This window comes from Protopterus annectens, chromosome 2.part2, assembly GCF_019279795.1.
Source record: "Protopterus annectens isolate FY-2018-M chromosome 2.part2, PAN1.0, whole genome shotgun sequence".
Classification (NCBI taxonomy): Eukaryota; Metazoa; Chordata; order Ceratodontiformes; family Protopteridae; genus Protopterus; species Protopterus annectens.
This window is the reverse complement of record NC_056730.1, coordinates 743,098,505-743,120,638: the sequence shown is the minus strand read 5'-3', so window position 1 is coordinate 743,120,638 and position 22,134 is coordinate 743,098,505. Positions and strand designations below refer to the sequence as shown.

Genomic DNA, 22,134 nt, shown 5'->3' with positions numbered 1-22,134 from the left:
TGCTTGCTTCATATGTGAGATGGATAACTACACTGACACTTTTGTTAGTTACTACTCTTATCACATTGAATAATGGTCTGTTGACTGCATATCTTGTTGTCAGCAGTTTTGTTTGACACTGAGGGCAGGAGGCATTACTTTCCAGTTTGAGCACCATAATGATACAAGATTTGCAAAAGTTATGCCCACACTCCAGGATCACAGAATAAGCAAACAACTCTAGGCACACGGAACAGGTTAGCTCCACAATAAAATTATGTTTTACTCATCTCAACGTTGTTGCCTCCATTTTAGCAAAACAGAATGAACAAGAAGACACCCAACTGGAAATTTAATAGTACTAAAAATATATCCTCTCCTCTAGAGAAATACATTGCTATATCCGTAACCTCCAAAATATGGGCTCTGTGACCTTGTGGCATCCAATAACAAGTAATCAGGTCACTGTTACAATACAATGGAAAATCATGTCTAAGTTTAGTTTTTTTTGTAGAAGGGAGGGGGAGTATCTTGAGAGGTACTAAAACAGGGAGGTGGAACTGTGTCAGTAGTGTGGAGTGAAATGGAATAGCCATTAATATTAGTAAATAAAACAAGACAGGGTAAACCCAAGTCCTCCTTTACAGGATATATGCCTATCATTAAACAGCTGATGGAAAGAAAAAAAAAGAAAGAAAATTGCTGAAGAGCTACTGCCGGTTGTATCATAAAGCAATTGGAAAAGAAGGGCAGAGTTCAGGAGAAGAGGTGGATCTGAGACTTTTTTTTTTTTTTTTGTATCAGCTCATTCATCAGAAAAGTTAGCCCGCTGTGCCCGAAAATGCTGACTTAAGACTTTGGATGACACTGACATTTAACCAAGCATGCGTATGTCTTACTCTGGTAAGCATTTACTAAGACTTGTTGACACAACTTTTACTTACTGCCGCCGATATTCAGGGTCACAACTGTTGCCGTACATTCTTGCCATTAAACCACTTGCTGACTTGAGACTAAAAAAAAAAAAAAAAAAAAAAAATAATAGAAAATTGAAGGGGGCACTCGGAAATTTGAGGCAACCCATTATTTTGCCCTCAAAACCGGTAAATACCGAGGAATTAGGTACAGTTAAGAGGTATGATTCATGACCTTCTTTTTTTTCCTTAAGCTATGCGGAATTTGGCAGTCCATCTAAAAAGATTGCCTTTGTTTCATTAATTTTTTTAGCAATACTGTAACTATTTTGAAATATCATAAAACATGTGCAACAATTTACCACTCCAAGAAGATTTCTAACCACTTTTGGATTTAATGGTAGCATTATGTTGCACGATCTCTTAACCTTACTTGGGAATGGAGACATACATCCCTGAAAAGATGAAACCATAAAATTCTAACCCTGCCTCACTGAACTTTAATGTTTCTATTTTGTGTCAGCCCACTTTCTTAATGATGTAAGAAAGATAGCTTTTACTGAAGGGGATGCCATTCTGTCACAGAAAGCATACATTTACTCAAACATTGCACACACACTACAGGCAATTTACAGAATTGCTAGTGGTGCAGTAGTTAATGCTGGTGGCTCACAGCTTTTGGTTTGCTGGTTTTAGTTCCTCACTAGGGTGCCTTCTATGCTCCTCTCTGTGTCTGTGTGGTTTTCACCAGATGATGTGCTTTTTTATATCCAGAAACATGCCATTAGGTGAACAATGTATTATCTTGTTGGTTCTATTTGCCTACACCTTTGCAAAGTGTTTCAAATTCTTCCATATGTTATAGCCTGCTGGACGTATACAATTGTGTGGATAACTATCTTAGCAGTATCAACACACTATTTATTTCATACCTCAGCTTTTTTCTTTGTCACATCCTGTATTTTAATGCTATGTACCTTTTTTAGCAAACCAATATAATAACGCATATGCATAACAGTAGAAACAGTTATAACACCACAAAACATACAAATGAGTTAAAACATGAACAATATGAACAAAAAGACATCACAATATTCCTAGTCCATTGGACAGATCATACAGCAGATCTATAAAATGTGTAACAGTGCTTGCCAGTTTCTTTGTAGCAAATTTGAGGTAGAAGAAAAGGAAGAAATAGAAAATGACTTGGTATATACCAATGAAGAAGGGTTATACAAATAACTATAAAAATCTATACAATGATTAGCGTACTGTGGAGGAAAATATTTTCACCCTGATATAGATTTCCACGATGAAGCAATATACTTCATAGTGACAAGTAACAATTGCAAAACCCACAATGTGTTATAATTATTTAAATATTTAAAAGTGAATGAAAAAAAAAAGTAGCAAATTAACTACTGTGAGCAGTAATGAATATTCAAAGTCTTACAGACTACAAGAGATGCCATTTCCAGCACTGATCTCATATACTTAACAGTCCCGACATTTACGATGACTATCTGGATTAATAAAATTACATCTTTAACATATGACGAATGGTTTAAAACCTGCCTGTACTTCTACATATGGTACCCAGTATTTACTGTACATAAAATTCAACTGATGCTTGAACAACTGAGGTCATCTTTTAATAATGTGCATTGCCTATACCTGCAAAGTGTAGGTAAAAGTCACATTTCCACTAGAAAAAAAACTTACAGCTGCAGCGACTTTCTTTTCCACTGTTTTTAAAGGGTCTCAGAAAATCTTTTGCACAGCAGCAGATTCAATATGCTCCAATTCAGTGGGTCCATTATGCTCTCTCACTAAAGATAAATTATTTATTGGATTTTTTTATTCTAAGTATCTGAGAAAAATTACAGGAACGGAAAGCATGACACAGCTCAAAGTATCTCTACCTCTCAATAACAGATAATTTAAATTTACACATGGAAATTTCAAAGGAAGCAAATAATAACTGTCCATTTATGTTCTGTAATGCCCCTCCCCATCCAGGTTATACCCAATTGTTTCCAACTAAGCCAGTTTACAGACTTACCACCTTTGATGTGGTTTTCTGTTTTGCTGTTAAAGTATCTGTATTATCAATACTCATGCATTTACTTTTTTCACTTTCTGTATTTCTAGTCTATTGCTGACAGGTCACGAAACAAGCACAGTCTAGGCAACAGAGTGTCATGCCCTGATCAGACAATGTTTTTTACATAATTTCCCCAAAGTCTACTTACAGTACTGTGCAAGGTTCTTTAACCTTGTGCAGTACACATCAATATTCTCATACTGTTGCTCTTCTGCCTTTCTGAAATTACACATTTCAAAATAACTATTTCTCTTGGGTTCAAAATATTTTCTTAGATTTCCTAGCACATTAGTATATGTTTCTGTACTTATTGCAAATATTTTTTTAGATTCTGTAAACTTGGTCTCCTGCAAGTATGTTGGCATTTTTCTGCAGGCATTCTTTTGGGTTTATTACAGTAACAAAATGTTGAAATCTAGACACAATTATGAACCTAAACAAAAACAACCACCACTCACATATTCATCAAACTGATATAAGACAGTATTTGCAGAAATATTTTCTAACTTTCTATCACCAGTACAGTTTCTTTACTTTATATTATTGCTTTCTTCTTATCCACTGTATATATTTGTATATTATCTTTGTTCTGTACTAAAATATTGTGTGTGCCATCCTTAAGAATTTCTATTTAACATTTCACTTTCATCTTTCTGGTTGATTCTACTGATTTCCTGCTGAATCTGTAATTGTTCTTCCTACATTATTGTGTCTTTCGGCTTTTTCCCGGTTAGGGGTCGCCACAGCGGAACTCCGGTCCGCTAATGATTGGCAGTTGATTTTTTACGTACCAGCTTGCCAGGCCTGATGCACAACCTTCAACAAAGGTACGACCATTCACGCATGTCTCCGCGCAGTAGACGCTCTAGCTGAGAATCGAACTGGACAGCGTCTTACTGTGAGGCGACAACATTACCGCAGCACAACCACCGTGGTCTAATTGTTCTTCCTACATTAAAAAATGTAAACTTCACAAATGTTCATAGTTTCAACTTAAAAATATCTTCTAAGTTTATCTTTTTTAAGTTGGCCCACAGGCCAGAGAAAAGGTGTCCACCTGTGCCACCAGTGGCCCAAGTTCAGGAATGCACTCAGACTGCTGGCCTGGTAGGGTCAGCTACGAGGATAGAATAAAATAAATAATTGGTACCAAAATCATGGACTGAAACTAAATGCCAAAAACTGGATTACTGTATCCTTTGGGAAGTCATCTACCCCAGAGAACTACCACACTGACAACATGCTCCTAAAAGTTGACCCAGTTCTTAAGGATTTAGGAACTTATGCAGACAGTGATCTAACTTTTGACAAACATATGTCTATTTGTTGTAAGAAAGCCCTTCTATATTGCACAGCTTATTAACAAAACTAGATCTGGGGATGTCATTGTCCTCCTCCACTAAACTTTCATTAGGCCAGTCACTGAATAGAATGCCCCCTTTGGCATGTATCTGTCCAGACACACGCAACAGCTGGAGTGCCCACGGAGATACCTTACTAAAAGGATACAAGGCCTAAACAACATGTCCTGCATGGACCGATTCAAAGCTCCTATTTGTATGGCATTCAACAGATGATATGTCTAGACATTTAGTAGTGAAATGTCACAGTTGTATACTAAAAGGCCAGCTGGTAAAATCAGCAATTCTATAAGGGAAGAATGCAAGATTAAGCTGGTATATGCTTATGCACCCCAGATCTGTGCAAATCAGAAGTTAATTCTTGGAAGATGGAATATTCACAGGCTTGAGGTAGCTACACTGTCAAATACCTTGCAACTATGCCCTCTTCTGGGTAGAAACTGAGGAAGATGCACTGCATCTCTTTAAGGATATGTTGCATGAAAAGGGGCGATGGTAGAAAGATAAAAATAACATGTCAGTGAAAGCAAGTGGGGTGTAGCTAGCACTACGGAAAGTGCCATGGAAGTACAGAATGACAGTCAGAAATAGAGAAGTACTGCAGATGGAGGTACAGAGATACCAGTTCTGGATGGAAGGACAAGATAAATGTAAATGAAAGAGCAGTGGGAAGGGAATGGCATAAAGAATCATATACACATTAAAGGAAAAGGGGACGAAAGGGTTAGAATTAACACCAGGCATCAAACAGAACTGGTGAAGGGTAAGTGCACAGGAGGTGGCAGGGAAAGATCTCCCTTGAAAAATAGAATTGAAAGAAGACAATGACTGGGGAGAAGAGGGAGATTTGAATTTGACTGATTAAGACCAGTCCAAGGCATTCTGAGTACAGGATTAATTTGAGAGTCCTGCTTGTCAAATGAAGAAAACTGTCAGAAAGAGGGCCTATGAGCAAGAGGGTTAGGTGACCCTGGACATGGACACCTAGCACATGAGAAATATATCTGAGTGGTTAAGGTATTTGTTTTGAAGTTAAGTAAGAGGTGGGTAACCATGTCTAGAAATGCTACACTTACATTTCTTTCTCTCTCTTGCCACTTCTTTTTGCAATGCTGTTTCCTTGCATTGTATTGAGTATCCTATGTCTTGATCTGACACTGCTTGAGGGGAGTATGTTCAATGTACATGCAAGGATTCATGAAGTCAGTAGTATCCAACAGAATAGACTTATTTACATTATGAAGTTAAAATCTTGGTAACTGGAGAATATTGTTGGCAGACAGCTGCCCAATTAGAATAACTGTTGCAGGAGAAGATACCCAGGGGACTAAGTTAATCAATAGTAACTGTAATATCGTTCATAAGGGAGGACCCACAGTCTTCTGTCTTTTTAATCTGAAGGAAGCAGAGACACAGATGAATAATGGACATTGTGAATGGAAATTATAGGTACATTTTTTCCTTGTTTATACTGTAATTTTGAATTGTGTTCTTATTGAATCTGTATGTTTTATTTATTTCTAAATGAGAATATTTGGGGTTAAAGTCTTGAATTACTCCACTAGGATTAATGAGGTTCAATGGGTTCTTTGAATATATTCGTTATATTGTTTAAAAAGATATTAATAAACATATCATAGGTGTTTGCCAATAAATTATTAGTGGGGTAAATTAAGAGCAGACAAATTAAAACAGTATGTTCTACTGTTTTAAGTAACATATGGGTTAGTTGTTATGGTTTCATGGGAAGCAAATGGCATTAAGACTATTGGGCACATTTCTCAGAGAGAAAATTACATGTAATAGCAGCCAGTGGGAAGGTTACATGGAGGGATAAGTTTTTTTTATAAACAGAGAAGAGCATGAGGTGGTTGGAAGGCACGTGATAGAAGAGTAGCTGTCAATCAGGGACCAGAAATAAGTAAGCAGTATTTTGCCTTGCTTAGGGGGAGGGATAGCACTTATTGGCCCAAGGGCCTGTTATGCCTAGCTCTGATGGAGCAACAAAGGGGTATGGGGGAAGGGGAGAATTTGGAATATGGAGGAAACAATAATCCAATTAAAAGATAGTGACTTTTGAGGGAGATTAAGAGAAGGAATTGGATATAGCATCCATGCAGGTGACTAAACTAAATGATAGAGAAAGGAGAACATTAGAAAGAGGAGGCTGTAAATGGTTGGGTTATAGTCATGCTGAAGGAGGGCAGAAAACAGGAGTAGGTACCTTGGGGAAAATTACTGACGAATGATATTTAACAGCCATAGAAAGAGATGAGGAATGAAGATGGGTGTTAATGAGATGTTGAGAGAAGCTTGTGTAACACTGCAGTTTATGGATCAAATTTGGATGATTCGAAAGAAAGCAGACAGACTTTATGGATTGACTGAATTCCATAGAAAGAACAGAACAGTACTGGGGAAGGTTCTAAGAAACTGGAAATAGTGGATGTTTGGCAGGAGTTAAAACTGAGAGAAAGGGGGTTTATGTTCACAAGCACTGAAAAGAAGTGGGTAGAACTGATAGGTTATTGGCAATGAAACTTTGGGAGAAGTACGGAACATACACTATGGGGAGCAAATTATTTCTGACCATACAATTGTGAAACTGGGTTGGGAGATTTAATGTAAATCCCAAAAGGATGGAGATGGAATTCTAAACTGTGCTGCACAATGCAATGAATGTCTATGACTCTCTCCCACTGTTTTCTTTGGCTAACAGCCATTAATAATTAACTGACATGGGGTACAGCCTTCAGCTAACAACAAGGTGCACCTTCACAATATTAACACAGAACACTGTAAATAAATAGTTGTCTAATTTACCACTATGTGGGACCTTCTAGTAGAAGTGAAAAAAGAAAAAAGGCAAATGACAGCATATACCTGCAAGAACCATTCTGCAGAGGCCATCAGGCCATCTATATACATACGTCCCCACTTCAGGCCTAGCTTCTGCAGCCTTTTAATACATGTTGTACCGACAACTCAGATGATCAGTAAATTAAGTGGCAATCACTTACAGAATATTCAGTGAGTCAGAACGTGATTTGCCTTACAAAGGCCTTCACAATGGTTTATCAACAGATGCTCTCTCAACATAAGTTATCATAAAGGTTTGATTGCTTTGTTATCAATTCAGTGTCACACAATATTGATGCTTGTTGTAGGTTCGTAAGTATCCAGGTATGAATTTACGATTCCCTATCCATTGATCCAAACTGCCTTTGAAGAGGACCAGGAAAACTGGGGAGAGATAGTTGTGAACAAATAACAAGGAAGGAAGAACACATAACTGAAGGGGGCAGGCACGGGCAGCAGTTCAAGGCAGGGCAATAACACACAAACACAAATGTCATATTTATTATTTTAGTCAAAAAATCAATTTAACAGATTTTCAGCTTTTTCTGAAAGGGTTTTTCATTTATCACTACACCTAGGATAAATTTGGAAAATATTATGGTTGAATTTAAATTGTTTGTACCCCAATTAAACCTGACCTTGATCTGTATTAAAAGTTCCATGAACATGGATGATGGCAGCAGGTTGTTGCAAAGAAAAATTACAATTAATTTGCCTTTGAGTTCAACTTTATTTTTTTAAAAGTGCATGTGAGCCTAATTTAGAAAATGTTTATGAAAAATGTGACATTACAGCAATTTAATATGACCAAAGAAGAAAGGAGGTGCTTAAATAAACTAGCCAAATGATAAGTCAATGTGGCATGTGGCTTATAAAACCAGACAAGGGAGCATGTATGATCATTATGTATCATTTGGATTACACGTATCATGGGGTCAAGCTGCTGGATGATTGCACACAATATAACAGAATGTTGAAGAACAAGATTAATATAGCATGTAGTAAAATTGACTTCATTTGGATGATCTACTTCTATAGAAAGATATAAAATTATATCAATTTTTAAAGGTAATGTCACCAATTATAACAACAATAGCTGGAATACCCAAAATACACAGAGACAGACATCTACCAAAGCCAATAGTTTTAGCAGTATGTTCTAATATGGAACCATTGGCCAAATTTATTGAAGTAAAATTAAAATGTATTTTAAATGTTTTACATCAACTACTTACTGACTGATGGTATTTTTATCAGATTTAATAAATGTCAATTGAACAGGGCAGATGTTGCTGGTTACAGCTGATATTTTAACCTTTTTTCTGTGACACCAATGAAAATAGGTACAGAGTAATTCACAGATAATGTGTTACATTCATCATTCATAATAATAATGACAATAGATTAAATTATGTGTTGTGTTTTAATAACTGTTTATATTCTGAAAGTCAATATTACCACCAGACAACATCATTATGGAAGTCATTTGTGCATCTGCTTGTGCTAATTTAGTTTTTGCCTATTGGGAGACTAATTTTGTATTTAAATCTATTTTTAGGAACTATACTACAAAATATTATAAATACTTGGACAATTTGCTCATTACATGGACAGGAGATGTTAAGGAAACTGAATGAGTTCTTTGATTATTTAAACATAACTACTTCATTTCTGAAGTTTAGCTGCTCCTTTTCAAGCTAAGAGAACATTTTTTTTGATATCACAATTTACAAGGATGTCAAAGAAGGTATTATGTTTTCAAAATTATATAGTAAATCAACTTTTTCGACTCCTTATATACATTAAACCTGCAATCACACTGGCTGGCAGAAGATTAATATTGTTAAAGGAAAATTTGTTTGAGTGTCCAGACTGGTCAGTGATAACCATATATTTTTAGAGGAACTAGAAGTTGTGAAAAATCTGTTCCTTGAAAGAGGTTAATCTAGAGACATATCAAAATGTCTGGCTGATGAAATAATCATACTGAGGAAGACGGATTTTAAGCCTTTGTTGAAAGGTATTTTATATAAAAGTAGGTCAGAAAGGTCTGAACAGCAGGATTTGTGTTGGGTTATGGTTATACCAAGAATGGACAGTAAATATATCAGTAAAGATCAGATAATACAAAAACATTGGAACAGCATCTTAAAATATAATGAAACAACTAAGAAATTATGTAAAAAAAAGGTAATTCTCCTATAATAAGAGTATGAACATGAAAGGTACACTAGAAAGGAACAAGGGAACAACTTTATTTAACAGCCAAAATGGGAAAAGAATGGCTAAGTGTGGCAGTTGTAAATTCAGTAGATTTATCAATGACAGTTCTTATGTTACGTTCTCATGTTACAATAGAGTAAATACCATGTCTGGATTACTGCAACTGTAAATCTACAGGGGTAGTAGATGTAGCCACATACTCAGTTCTAAGACATATGAACATTTAAATGATATCAAAATTTAAAATAAGAACAATGCTCTATTTAAATACTGAATAAAATATAAGAATTTTAAGAGTTTTTTTTCTATTAGACAAGGTTAATAAACCTATTACAGATAGGAAGTGGGAAATACTTTGGAATATAGGATAATTGAAATGGTAATCATTACTTAATGCAAATCAGTTTCCCTTGAAGAGCGTTTAAAGCTTACAACAGCTAAACTGTAATTTATTAATTAATTTCTTTACTTATTCAATAATGTTTCACATTCTAACAGAATGTTTTTATTGATGATTATCTGTCTATACAGTTATACATCCATGTACGGGTCTATATTAGGTGATCGAACACCTAAACATAGGCCACGTAATATCGAAAGCAAAAAAACAGCGAATGGCCAATTTAACGCATGGAAAGATTTCCCTTAGCCGTTTGCTGGATTTTGCCATTTTATCCACTGTGGAGTGATCTCAAGAGTTGGTATATTTAGTTAGGGGGGGTGTAGGGGGCACAGCCCCCCACTTCAGTGGGTGTGGGGCGGATCTTCTTCTTCTTTCGGCTGCTCTCATTAGGGGTCGCCACAGCAGATCATCAGTTTCCATTTCCTCCTGTCCTCTGCATCTTGCTCTGTCACACCAACCACCTGCATGTCCTCTCTCACCACATCCATAAACCTCATCTTAGGTCTTCCTCTTTTCCTGTTACCTGGCAGCTTCATCCTTAGCATCTTTTTCCCAATATTCTCTGCATCCCTCCTCAGCACATGTCCAAACCAATGTAATCTTGCCTCTCTGGATTTGTCTCCAAACCTTCCAACCTGGGATGACCCTCTAATATACTTATTCCTAATCCTGTCCATCCTCATCACACCCAGTGCAAATCTTAACATTTTCAACTTTGCCATGTCAAGCTCTGACTCCCTGCTTTTTTGTCATTGCCACTGTCTCCAACCCATATAACATAGCTGGTCTTACTACCCTCTTGTAGACCTTCCCTTTCACTCTTACTGGTACTCGTCTGTCACAAATCACTCCTGACACTCTTCTCCACCCACTCCATCCTGCCTGTACTCTCTTCTTCACCTCTCTTCCACACTCACCATTACTCTGAACTGTTGATCCCAAGTATTTAAACTCATCCACCTTCGCCACCTCTACTCCCTGCATCCACACCATTCCTCTATCCTCTCTCTCATTCTCACACATATATTCTGTCTTAGTCCTGCTGACCTTCATTGCTCTTCTCTATAGAGCATATCACCACCTCTCCAGGGTCTCCTCCACCAGTTCCCTACTCTCACTACAGATCACAATGTCATCTGCAAACATCATAGTCCAAGGGGACTCCTGTCTGATCTTGTCTGTCAACCTGTCCATCACCATTGCAAATAAGAAAGGGCTCAGAGCTGATCCTTGATGTAATCCCACCTCCACCTTAAACGCATCCGTCACTGCCACCGCATACCTCACCGCTGTCACACTACCCTCGTACATATCCTGTACCACTCTTACATACTTCTCTGATACTCCCGACTTCCTCATACAATACCACAACTCCTCTCTAGGCACCCTGCCATATGCTTTCTCTAAATCCACAAAGACGTAATGCAACTCCTTCTGACCTTCTCTGTACTTCTCCATCAACATTCTCAGGGCAAACATTGCATCTGTAGTGCTCTTTCCTGGCAGGAAACCATACTGCTGACCACTAATCATCACCTCCCTTCTTAACCTAGCTTCCACTACTCTTTCCCATAACTTCATGCTGTGACTGATCAATTTAATCCCTCTGTAGTTACCACAGCTCTGCACATTACCCTTATTCTTAAAAATCTGTAACAAAACATTTTTTCTCCATTCCTCAGGCATCCTGTCACTTTCCAAGATTTCATTAAACAATCTAGTTAAAAACTCCACTGCCATTTCACCTAAACACCTCCATGCTTCAACAGGTATGTCATCTGGACCAACAGCCTTTCCGTTCTTCATCCTATTCATAGCTATCCTTACTTCCTCCTTGCTAATCCACTGCACTTCATGATCCACTATCCGCACATCATCTAACCTTCTCTCCCTCTCATTCTCTTCATTCATCAGCCCCCCAAAGTACTCTTTCCATCTGCTCAGCACACTCTCCTCACTTGTGAGTACGTTTCCCTCATTATCCTTTATCACCTTTACCTGCTGCACATCTTTACTAGCTTGGTCCCTCTGTCTAGCCAATCGGTACAGGTCCTTTTCTCCCTCCTTAGTGTCCATCCTTTTATACAACTCTTCATACACCTTATCCTTAGCCTTCGCCACCTCTCTCTTTGCCATGCACCTCATCTCCTTATACTCTTGTCTACTTTCTTCATCTCTCTGACAATCCCACTTCTTCTTCGCCAACCTCTTTCTCTGTATACTCTCCTGTACTTCTTCATTCCACCACTAGGTCTCCTTGTCCTCTTTACTCTTTCCAGATGTCACACCAAGCACCTTTCTAGCCATCTCTCTTACTAGCTCTGCTGTAGTTACCTAGCTATTCGGTAACTCTTCACTGCCACCCAGTGCCTGCCTTAACTCTTCCCTGAGCATCACCTCACAATTACCCTTTTTCAATTTCCACCATTTGATCCTTGGTGCTGGCCTCCCACTCATCCTCCTCTTCTTGATCACTAATGTCATCCTACAAATCACCATCCTATGATGCATAACTACACTTTCCCCTGTCACCACTTTACAGTCTCCAATCTCCTTCAGACTGGCCCTTCTACATAAGATATAATCCACCTGTATGCATCCTCCACTCTTGTATGTCACCCTATGCTACTCCCTCTTGTTAAAATACGTATTCATCACAGCCATGTCCATCCTTTTTGAAAAATCCACTACCATCTGACCTTCTGCATTCCTTTGCTTAACACCATACCTACCCATCACTTCTTCATCCCCTCTGTTCACTTCACCAACATGCCCATTGAAATCTGCTCCAATTACCAGTCTCTCACCCTTGAGTACAGTCATCACCACTTCATCCAACTCACTCCAAAATTTTTCTTTCTCATCCATCGCACACCCAACTTGTGGAGCATATGCACTAAAAACATTCATCATTACACCATCAATTTCCAGCTTCATAAACATCACTCTATCCGACACTCTTTTTCACCTCCAAAACACTCTTAGCATACTGTTCCTTCAGGATAATGCCTACGCCATTTCTCCTCCCATCCACACCATGATAAAATAATTTGAAACCGCCTCCGATACACCGAACTTTGCTCCTCTTCCATCTGGTCTCTTGCACACACAATATACCAACCTTCTTTCGGTCCATCATATCAGCTAGCTCTCTCCCTATACCAGTCATACTGCCAACATTCAAAGTTCCGACCCTCACTATCACAGTCCTAGCCTTTACCTTCCTTCAGACATGCCTTCCCCCTCTTTTCCTCCAAGCCCCCAATTTTTTTTGTGGCCGACGGTAACATTTCCCGGCAGCATTTGCTATTTTGCAGTTCGATATTACATGGTTGATGTTTAGGTGGTCGATCACCTAATCATTCGATCACATAATATAGACCCTCCATATACATAATGCTTTTTAATATGCATGAGTTTTTATCATGACTTTTTTGAATGGTCAAATCACTATTAAAACTTGAATTTAAATGGACACTTTTTTGTGTGTTAAAGGTTCTGAAGAAGTCTGGTTTGTTTTTTTACAGACAAAAGCACTCAACCATGTTCTTTTGTTTCATTTTCATTAAAAGCATTCTTTTTGTATTTTGGACCCATCTTGTGATGTGTCCTGTAGTGACTTTGTCAATGTTTTAATTCCCAGCTTTTTTGGTTATTTGCAGGGGATTTCAATTATCTAAGCTCTGACACCTCTAAAACTTGGATATGCTTATTTCATAGACTTTGTTAAAACGTATGCACTGAAGCAAAACTATCCACTAGAGGCTCTAATACTCTTGACTTTGTCCTTACCAGCTTAGACCCGTGCCATCCCAAATAGAACCAAGATGCTCTCATCCAAAAAAAGGAAGTCAATCTGGTGGTCCCCTGCCATAAACAAACTTTACAACAAAAGGAAGAAACTGTTGCAGAAAAGAGGAAAATCCCAGGATGCAAAAAAACTCCCTTACCAGCCTCAGTAAGAAACTGAGATCCCTCATAAAATCCTCCAAAGCTAGTTACGAAAATAAAATTGCCAAAGATTCCAAAGACAACCACACGGCATTCTATAACTATGTCAAGAATCTAAATGGCAATGCTCAGATCTGCTCTGAGCTAAAACAGAATGGCAGTAATTATACTGATCCCAAGGATATTGCCAATATCCTGGCAGATCAATTCAGTGCCAACATCACCCCCCTCTCACCCCCTAAATGGCCCATCTCAATACCGGAAGATTGCCAACTTCTGGTAATAACGGCCACACAGGTAAAAAACGCACTCTCCAAACCTAAGAATACAGCATCCATGGGACCAGATGACATCCCGGGCTGTGTACTACATGAACTACAATATGTACTGGCACCTCACCTAAGTGTCATGTTTAATCATAGCCTCACCTCAGGTTTTGTGCCCACTGAGTGGCGCAGAGCTACAGTTATCCCACTCCACAAGGGGGATCCACCTTGGATCCCGGAAACTACCGTCCCATCAGTCTGACAAGCCTTATCTGCAAGGCCAAGGAGCATATTATCATGGAACTTATAAACAAAGACATTGGCAACCTTCAAACACTGGACCCCACCCAGTTTGGGTTCGTGAAGGGCCGATCTTGTCTCCTGAACCTGACTGACTTCTTCGAATCAGTCTCCAGAGCCACGGACAAGGGTAAGGTGGTCCACACAGCCTATCTAGACCTTGCCAAGGCCTTTGACACCACCCCCCACTCTGGAATCTTAGATAAACTTACTAAGCTGGGCATTAATCCCTACGTCACCCAATGGGTTGCTAACTGGCTTACTGATAGAACCCACACTGTAAAAGTAGCTGACTCCAAATCCAGCTCCAGACAAGTGACAAGTGGAGTACCTCAGGGTTCAGTCCTGGGACCGCTCTTGTTTGGCATCTACTTCTCTGAAGTACAGGCCAATACTAAAGGACTCTGGCTAACAAAGTTCGCAGAGGACTGCAAACTGGGAGCCATTATTGAATCCCCAAATGATGTGGATACTCTACAAAAGGGCCTTACAGAAACAGATGCTTGGTGCCAGAGCCATGGGCTCAAGCTCACTGCCAAGAAATGTATAGTTATCCCCTTTGGGAAAAAACATGCATCTGTGAATTACCATATAGGTGGCAGTACACTAAACACCGAAAGTGTGATAAGAGACTTAGGGACACAGGTGGACAGTGGTCTCACCTTCGATAACCACATCACCACAACAGTCAGGAAATCCTTCTATGTGGCACACCTCATCACTAAGGGCTTTTCGTCCAGAAAAAAGGAAGCCATTGTCCCACTGTACTCATCCCTCATTAGACCCATTAAAGAATACAACACCCCATTTGGTATGTACCTCTCAAGACATCTGCAACAACTGGAAAGAGCGCAGAAATACCTCATTAAAAGAATCACAGGCCTAAAGCAGATGCCCTACGCTGACCGCCTTAAAAAACTCCAGCTATACTGTGTCGCATATCGTCTACTCAGAGGCGATCTCTGCTTAACATACAAGGCCATGTCAAACCCAGAGCTGTTGGACATGCTACACTTAAAGAAATCCCAATCGCTCAGAGCCACATGCTCCAGGGATCTAAACCTTGTCATCACAATACACAAAACATGCTGGAGGGATAGGTTCCTGACCCGGAGACTCCCCAGACTCTGGAAAAGATTGCCCATACATGTCAAGCAGAGTGCCTCTTTGGCCCTCTTCAAAAGGAACCTTGACGATTGGATGGGAGAAAGGAAATTCACCCCAGGGATCACGTCAGTCGCCCTGCTAGACAGGGGTCCAGGGAAGTAAATAGTGTGGGAAGAAATAGCCAGGGAATTGTTATGGCTAGGCTTGTATAGGCCCTAGGGCTGATAGCCTAGTATCAACCTATGAACCTACACCCCACCCCATATCTCTTCATTCTTGTTTTATTTTTTCTTTACCTCTTTCTTGTCAGGGTAAGCCTACTGATTACAACTGTCCATTTTTAGGGGGTGACCTGGTAGCACTGTCTAATCAAATGATTGCTCACAGAAGGCAAATGAAGATGGAAGGAATAAATGCCTGCTCCTTTGGCACAGGAATAAGCTTACTAACAGCTCCAAGTTCAAGTCTTCTGCTTTAATTGCAAGACAAGTTAAATCTGACCAAAGCTCAACCATCTTTTCTATCAAACATAGTATTATCACCCCATCCCTAAATCAGACCACCTTTAAGGATTCTCCAGAGCAATCCTACTTCAGCTTGTACAAGACCTGCACAAAACTTTCAGCAATTCCCCACAAATGGTCTCAACTGAGATAGCTGCCATATTTACCTTTATTTTTACTAACAGCTAAACAGCTACATAGAAAAGTTCATACTCTTACACCCTAAATAAAATGATAAATTCAGGAATAAACCTCTCTAGTAGATCCATCCATCCATCACCCCTTTTTCCCATTATTTTGCACATGGGGTTGACAACAATCTACAGCCACAGTTTACACCATCTAGTGGCTAGCCCTGTCACAGTACTTCTTTCACACTACATGCTTGCATGCACACTCACACCTATAACCAGTTTAGTGTCCAGTCTATTTACTGCAGGTCATTGGAATGTGTGAGGAAACCAATGTGAACACAGGGAGGACATGTAGACTCCACACAGAAGGCAGCTCAGATGAGAATCAAACTGGGTATTAATCAACTTTATAACTACAGAAGCAAAATAACGAAACAATGTAAGAAATCTCCATCCCCCTGCTTCAAGGGTACGCTGATATATGTTAGCAAGGAAATTAACTCAATATTAAAAAATGTAAAGCAGAGTAAGAACCTGAAGTCTCTAAAGATACCATATGAAACTACAAATCTTTCTTCAGTTCTGTCAGGAAATTAAGGGAAAATGACAACACCATGAGCTCATCCATAACAATACTCTCACACATTCCAATCCTAAGGCTATAGCCAATATATTAGTAGAGAAATTGAGTGCTAATGGTACTCCCCCAACACTGTTGCTTCCACTATTCCTGAAAAATTATTTTCCCCTGAAATTACCTTGATACAGTTCTTAGAATCCCTGCCAAAGGCTAAACATAATACTTCTTTAGGATGAGATTGCGTACCAGGCTACACTGTCATCTGAGCCTCTACTTTAATGGTTCAGCTTCTGCCTATCCATAGGGTTCAGGGCTGGTGCACACAGAATAGCTTCCGAGATTCCCCTTCGTAAGGATGTCCCTTCTACAGACCCAAGTAATTAAGTGGATAAAAAATAAAATTGGTTTGCTTTTAAGAAACCAAGGCCAAAAAACAGTTTTGTGTTTTGTAAAAACTATTTTAGATATTTCTTTTGAGCAAGCTAGACCAGAAAACATATAATTTTGTAAAACTTGTTTCACATTACACAACTGTGTGGTACAGGTCTAGGCAAAAAATCATAGCAGCTACGCTTTGTATGTTACAAACAAAAAATATTACAAAACATTGCTTGCATGAAAAATATCAGAGTTGAACCCTCTCCTGTTCTGTATTGATTTTGCAGACATCCAAGCTAATATCCCAGAAGAATGTCAGACTATGTTTGCTGATGACTGCAAGCTGGGCACTATTATCCATTCAGTAATGATACTTAAATGTTCCAAAAAGGTCTGAAATATGCACATACTTGATGTACTGAAAATGGTCTTAAGCTAAATGTGAAAAAGCTAACCCCAACCTGTTACATAGTAAGTGGTACTCTTTTTCAGACAGATACAGTCATAAGAGAGTTGGATACTTATGTGGACAATTCTTTCTCTCTTGCAATCATGTTTTCTACCACAGTCAGGAAATTCTTCCATCTGGCACAGTTAGTTTCCAAGGGAATACTCGATACAAGGGAATAATGTCAAACTCATCATCAAATATAATATCCCTTTTGGTATGTAAAATCCACACACATTGCTCATTTGAAAAGGTCCCAATATTTTTAGCCAATAACATTAAAGGGCTTAAATTGATCAAATACCCTGATAGACTAGCACAGCTCCCCTAATAACCAGTAGCCTACCAGCTGCACTGAAGTAACAAACTTCTATTTATTTAGAAAACCAGTGGCTCTATAAACACATGGACTAGGGACTTAAACCTAAACCAGCAAATAAGACTCACTAGAGGGATGGGTTCCTAATTCAATGTATTTCCAGCATGTGGAATAAGTTACCTCTACAGATCAAGCAAAGTACTACTTTGTCTGCCTGTAAGGCCAGTCTTGACAACTGGCTGGGTAGACACAAATTTACACCAGGGCTATTATACATGGCCCTGCTCAATTTGGCAGTTGAACATTTGGCAGCTAAGTAATCTTAGGTGCTTGTAAAGGTCTGGAAGAACTTTTACTTGGGTCTGCTTAAAGGATTATATGCCTAAGCTTCTTGTGGTTCCTGTAAACACCTGTCAAGTACTGTTCCCATGTTCTTATGTGTTTCTGTATCTCGCGTCTCCAATGGAAAAGTAGTCCATGTGTGAAGCTCACCCTGAAGCAGATGTGATTTTTAATAAGATGTTAAACCATAGGAGATGTACAGTGTCCTTGTTAATTAATTTTCAGTAGGAGATTGTAAAGACAGTTTCTGATCACTCTGTGGCATATTTTTATGTTCCTTGCCACTGTTTAGTATTTATTTCTCTTGAAAATGCTACAATTTTACATAGCTCAGTTTAAGTGGATCACTTTCTTTTGGTTGTGGGTGTAAAAGCTTTCCAAACTTGTACAATTATAGAAACTAAATGTGAACATGATAGGCCCACTGAGTTCTCCAAAATTTGATATACAATCTGTAATAGTATTTTTTTCTCCATCTGTTTCAGGAATACCTGCTAGTCATTTTATAATATTGCTTCTTTTGTTCTGGCTTCCTGGTACAACATAATTTAGCTTTTAGCCCTGTGCTGTTTCTTTTTTTTTTTTTTGATAATTTTATTTCATTTTAAATCGGTAACGTTATCACAGTATAAATAACAAACCATAACAATCAACTAAGAACAAACAAATGTAACTAAATACAAAGTGCATAACAAAATTTGACATTAGATAAAAAACATTAAAACTTTTCTAATAGATCTCTAAGCTTTTGCCAAGATAAATGTTTATGCGTAGTGTATGATGTTCTGTTATAAACAATTTGTAATTCTTTGTTGCATACATTTTTTGCTAGGCAGATAAAATCAGTAAAAGACCGGATATTTTTAGTTTATCCTCTGCTGTTTCTTATAGAGGTACTAGTGCAATTTTATCAAATATACTACAATCATCAAGGTTAGAATTCATTTATCTACTTCACTTAGTCTTTCAATGCTGTATTTTTAAAAACACCTGCCAGAACACGTATTTACGTTCTCCAGTTCGAGATATTCCTTTTGGTTCTAAAGCAAGAACCAAAGTGTAACTTGACAGTTTCTTCATATCATTTCCTAAGGTGACATGGCTATGTAACATACAAAGATGGAGCTTTGACTGTGACACAGTCAGCCTTGGTTTGTTTAGTTGCCTGTATGTTAAAGGAATTGGTGAAGCAGTAACTGCTCATCTTTTCTTGGGGGAATGGGTGAATGCACATCATAGAGAAATATCTTCCATTAATGAATCCCCAATGGAGACTGAAGACTTAAGGTGAGTCATCTCCTTGCAAGGAAAGCACGGCTGACTAAAATGTTTGGTGACCTGTGTGAGTGAAAGATGCCCTTACACCATGTCTACTGCACAGCCATCCTTAGACTGGTTTCCACAGCATGCAGGAGGGAAAGGTTAGATGCATAAAAAATCCCCTAATGTCTGCTTGTATGATGATTATGTTGTGTGCATCTCTTGGATAGGCGGAATCCTGGCAATCAGTCAGATGGCCAGCAAAAGTTGGTCAGAATAGAATCTTAGAAATCTGCTTCTTTAAGAAGTAGTAGTAGTAGTGTAAGAAATGACTTCATTTCTTCACTTTAGTCACCATATCAAGCAAATTGAAGGTAATCACTGTATTTTTCTTTCTGTAAACTTGTAATGCAAGTCTAGACAGCTCATACACGTTTATGTATTCAGTCTTTTCCACATTTAAAATTTGCTCACATAAAATAAGGTTTAGAAAGAAAATTATCCCCAAATTGTTGAAATGACTTGTTTAGTGTAATGTTTTGCTGATAATTTCTGGGAAATATGGTATGCAGTTCTGATCCACATCATACAGCTGCAGACAGAAGCAGAGACACTACTTACTTGTGTGACCATCTTAAAAGGTCTACATCTTAATTATTTCTGTTTGTCTTTGGCAGTGTCTCCTAACCCACAACAGCATAGCACAAAAAAGAAGACAAAGAAAAAAGCAGCATTTATTTATTTATTTGACATTTGTTATCCGGGTTAGTCCATCTGAGCCAATGGCCCATTTTCAGTGGAGACCCAAGGAGAGAAAAGCTCCAGCAATATAAACATAAACAGATAACATAGTAGGCAATATACAAAACCCAAGAAAAAAAGTACAGCTTTGTACACTTACCATAAATGTAGATGTTCGAGTGTATTCACTGTTGCAGTCATTACATTTGGGTTATCTGCTTGCAGGTAGCCCTCAGTCGGAGTCTTGGGTCCTGCGCCTGTTGCTGTCCCTTCTTCCATGACATCAGGTCGTCGGGGGTATAAAACATGCAGCCGATTCCATTACATCAGTTTTTCTTGCCCCAGATGTCAGGTGCCCCCCTAATGGGAAGCAATTAAATATAAAAGTACAAAGATATACCTCCAACAAAAAAGCAAATACACCAAAAAGGCTTTTAAGCATAGTAAAGGAAAGTAGAGGTATAGCCAAAATAAGTTAGGTGGCTGGAGGGAGGGTAACCAGGACTGCAACTGTGAATACACTCAAACATCTACATTTATGGTAAGTGTACACAACTGTACTATGTTCTTCGTGTTTCACTGTTGCAGTCATTACATTTGGGTAGATTCCCAAAGCTATGGTTGGGAGGAGGAATTTAGATAGCATTAGGGCCAGCTATTAAGGCCCTGCAAGACTGCAGTGGCAAAGCCAGTTCTGGATTTAGAGAAAATTGGCAAATGATAATGCTTGGTGAAACTATGTACAGAACTCCAGGTAGCAGCTTCTAGGGCGTCCCTGGTAGGGACGCCTCTGAGAAAGGCTGTAGAGGTACATGCAGCCCTGGTGGAGTGAGGTCTGATCCCCTGGGGGATAGGTTTTCTATGGTGCTTATAGCAGAAATGAATGCAATGGCTTATCCATTTACAAATGGTTTGCTATTTAATAGCCTTCCCCTCTGCCCCTGCAGCAAACGCCACCAGCAGTTGTTCAGATTTCCTTGAAGGTTTAGTCCTGACCAAGTAGAATCTAAGTTGTCTGTGCACATCTAAGGAATGCAGTATCCATTCCCCTTTAGTCTGTGGATTGGGAAAGAAGGTTGGCAAATGAATGGACTGATTAAGAGCCACACTGGATACCACCTTGGGCATGAAGGATGGATTGATTGTGAGGGACACCCTGTCAGCATGAAAGATGATGAAAGGCTCCACTACCATAAGGACCTGTAATTCAGATACCCTTCTAGCTGAAGTGATTGCTAAAAGGAAAGCTGTTTTCCAAGAAAGAAAATTTAAGTCTGCAGTAGCAGCCAGCTCGAAAGAAGGTAGAGTGAGTTTCTCCAAAATAAAGTTAAGATCCTAGGCTGGGGTTGGAGCTCTCCTGGGTGGTCTCAAATTTTTGGCCCCTCTGAGGAATTGCTTGAGCACTGGATGAGAGAAGAGGGGAGGTTCTGTGTTATAATGAGCTGAAATGGCTGAGGCGTGGATTTTAATGGAGGAAAAAGACAGGCCCTTGGAATTATCTCAGTTAAGTATTGTAAAATCTGAGGTAAATTGGGTGCTGCTGTGCTCATCCTATGAGATTGGTTCCAGGCACAGAATCTTTTCCATTTTTCAGCATAAGATTTTCTAGTACTAGGCCTCCTTGCCTCTAAAATGATATCCATCACAGGTTTGCTGAGGGATGGTAAAAGAGAGATTAAGTAATTAGCCAGGCTGCATGGTTCAGTGTTAGAAGCTGAGGGTGCAGAATCTGGTTCTCCGACTGAGACAGCAGGGAAGGAGTCTGAGGCAGGTGCCATGGAGATAACCGTGACACACTGCGCAGGAGGGGGTACCAGTGTTGGCATGGCCAGTCTGGAGCAATCAAAATCATCCTTGGTTTGTCCTGTTTGATTTTTAGTAGTACTTTGGAGAGCAGAGGCAGAGGGGGGAAGGCATAGACTGATAGGTTTTTCCACTTTCCAGGCTTGTTTATGGGGAGTC

At 39.0% G+C, this 22,134-nt stretch overlaps 1 protein-coding gene across 1 annotated transcript in view; it reads right to left on the bottom strand.

The window, feature by feature from the left end:
• Positions 1–22,134, bottom strand: part of KIAA0825 (KIAA0825 ortholog) — a 1,661,419-nt gene that overhangs the window by 1,069,697 nt on the left and 569,588 nt on the right. The window contains exon 7 of the mRNA XM_044064463.1: positions 924–992. Coding sequence (XP_043920398.1) covers positions 924–992 — 69 coding nt within the window. The remainder of the gene's footprint in view (positions 1–923; positions 993–22,134) is intronic.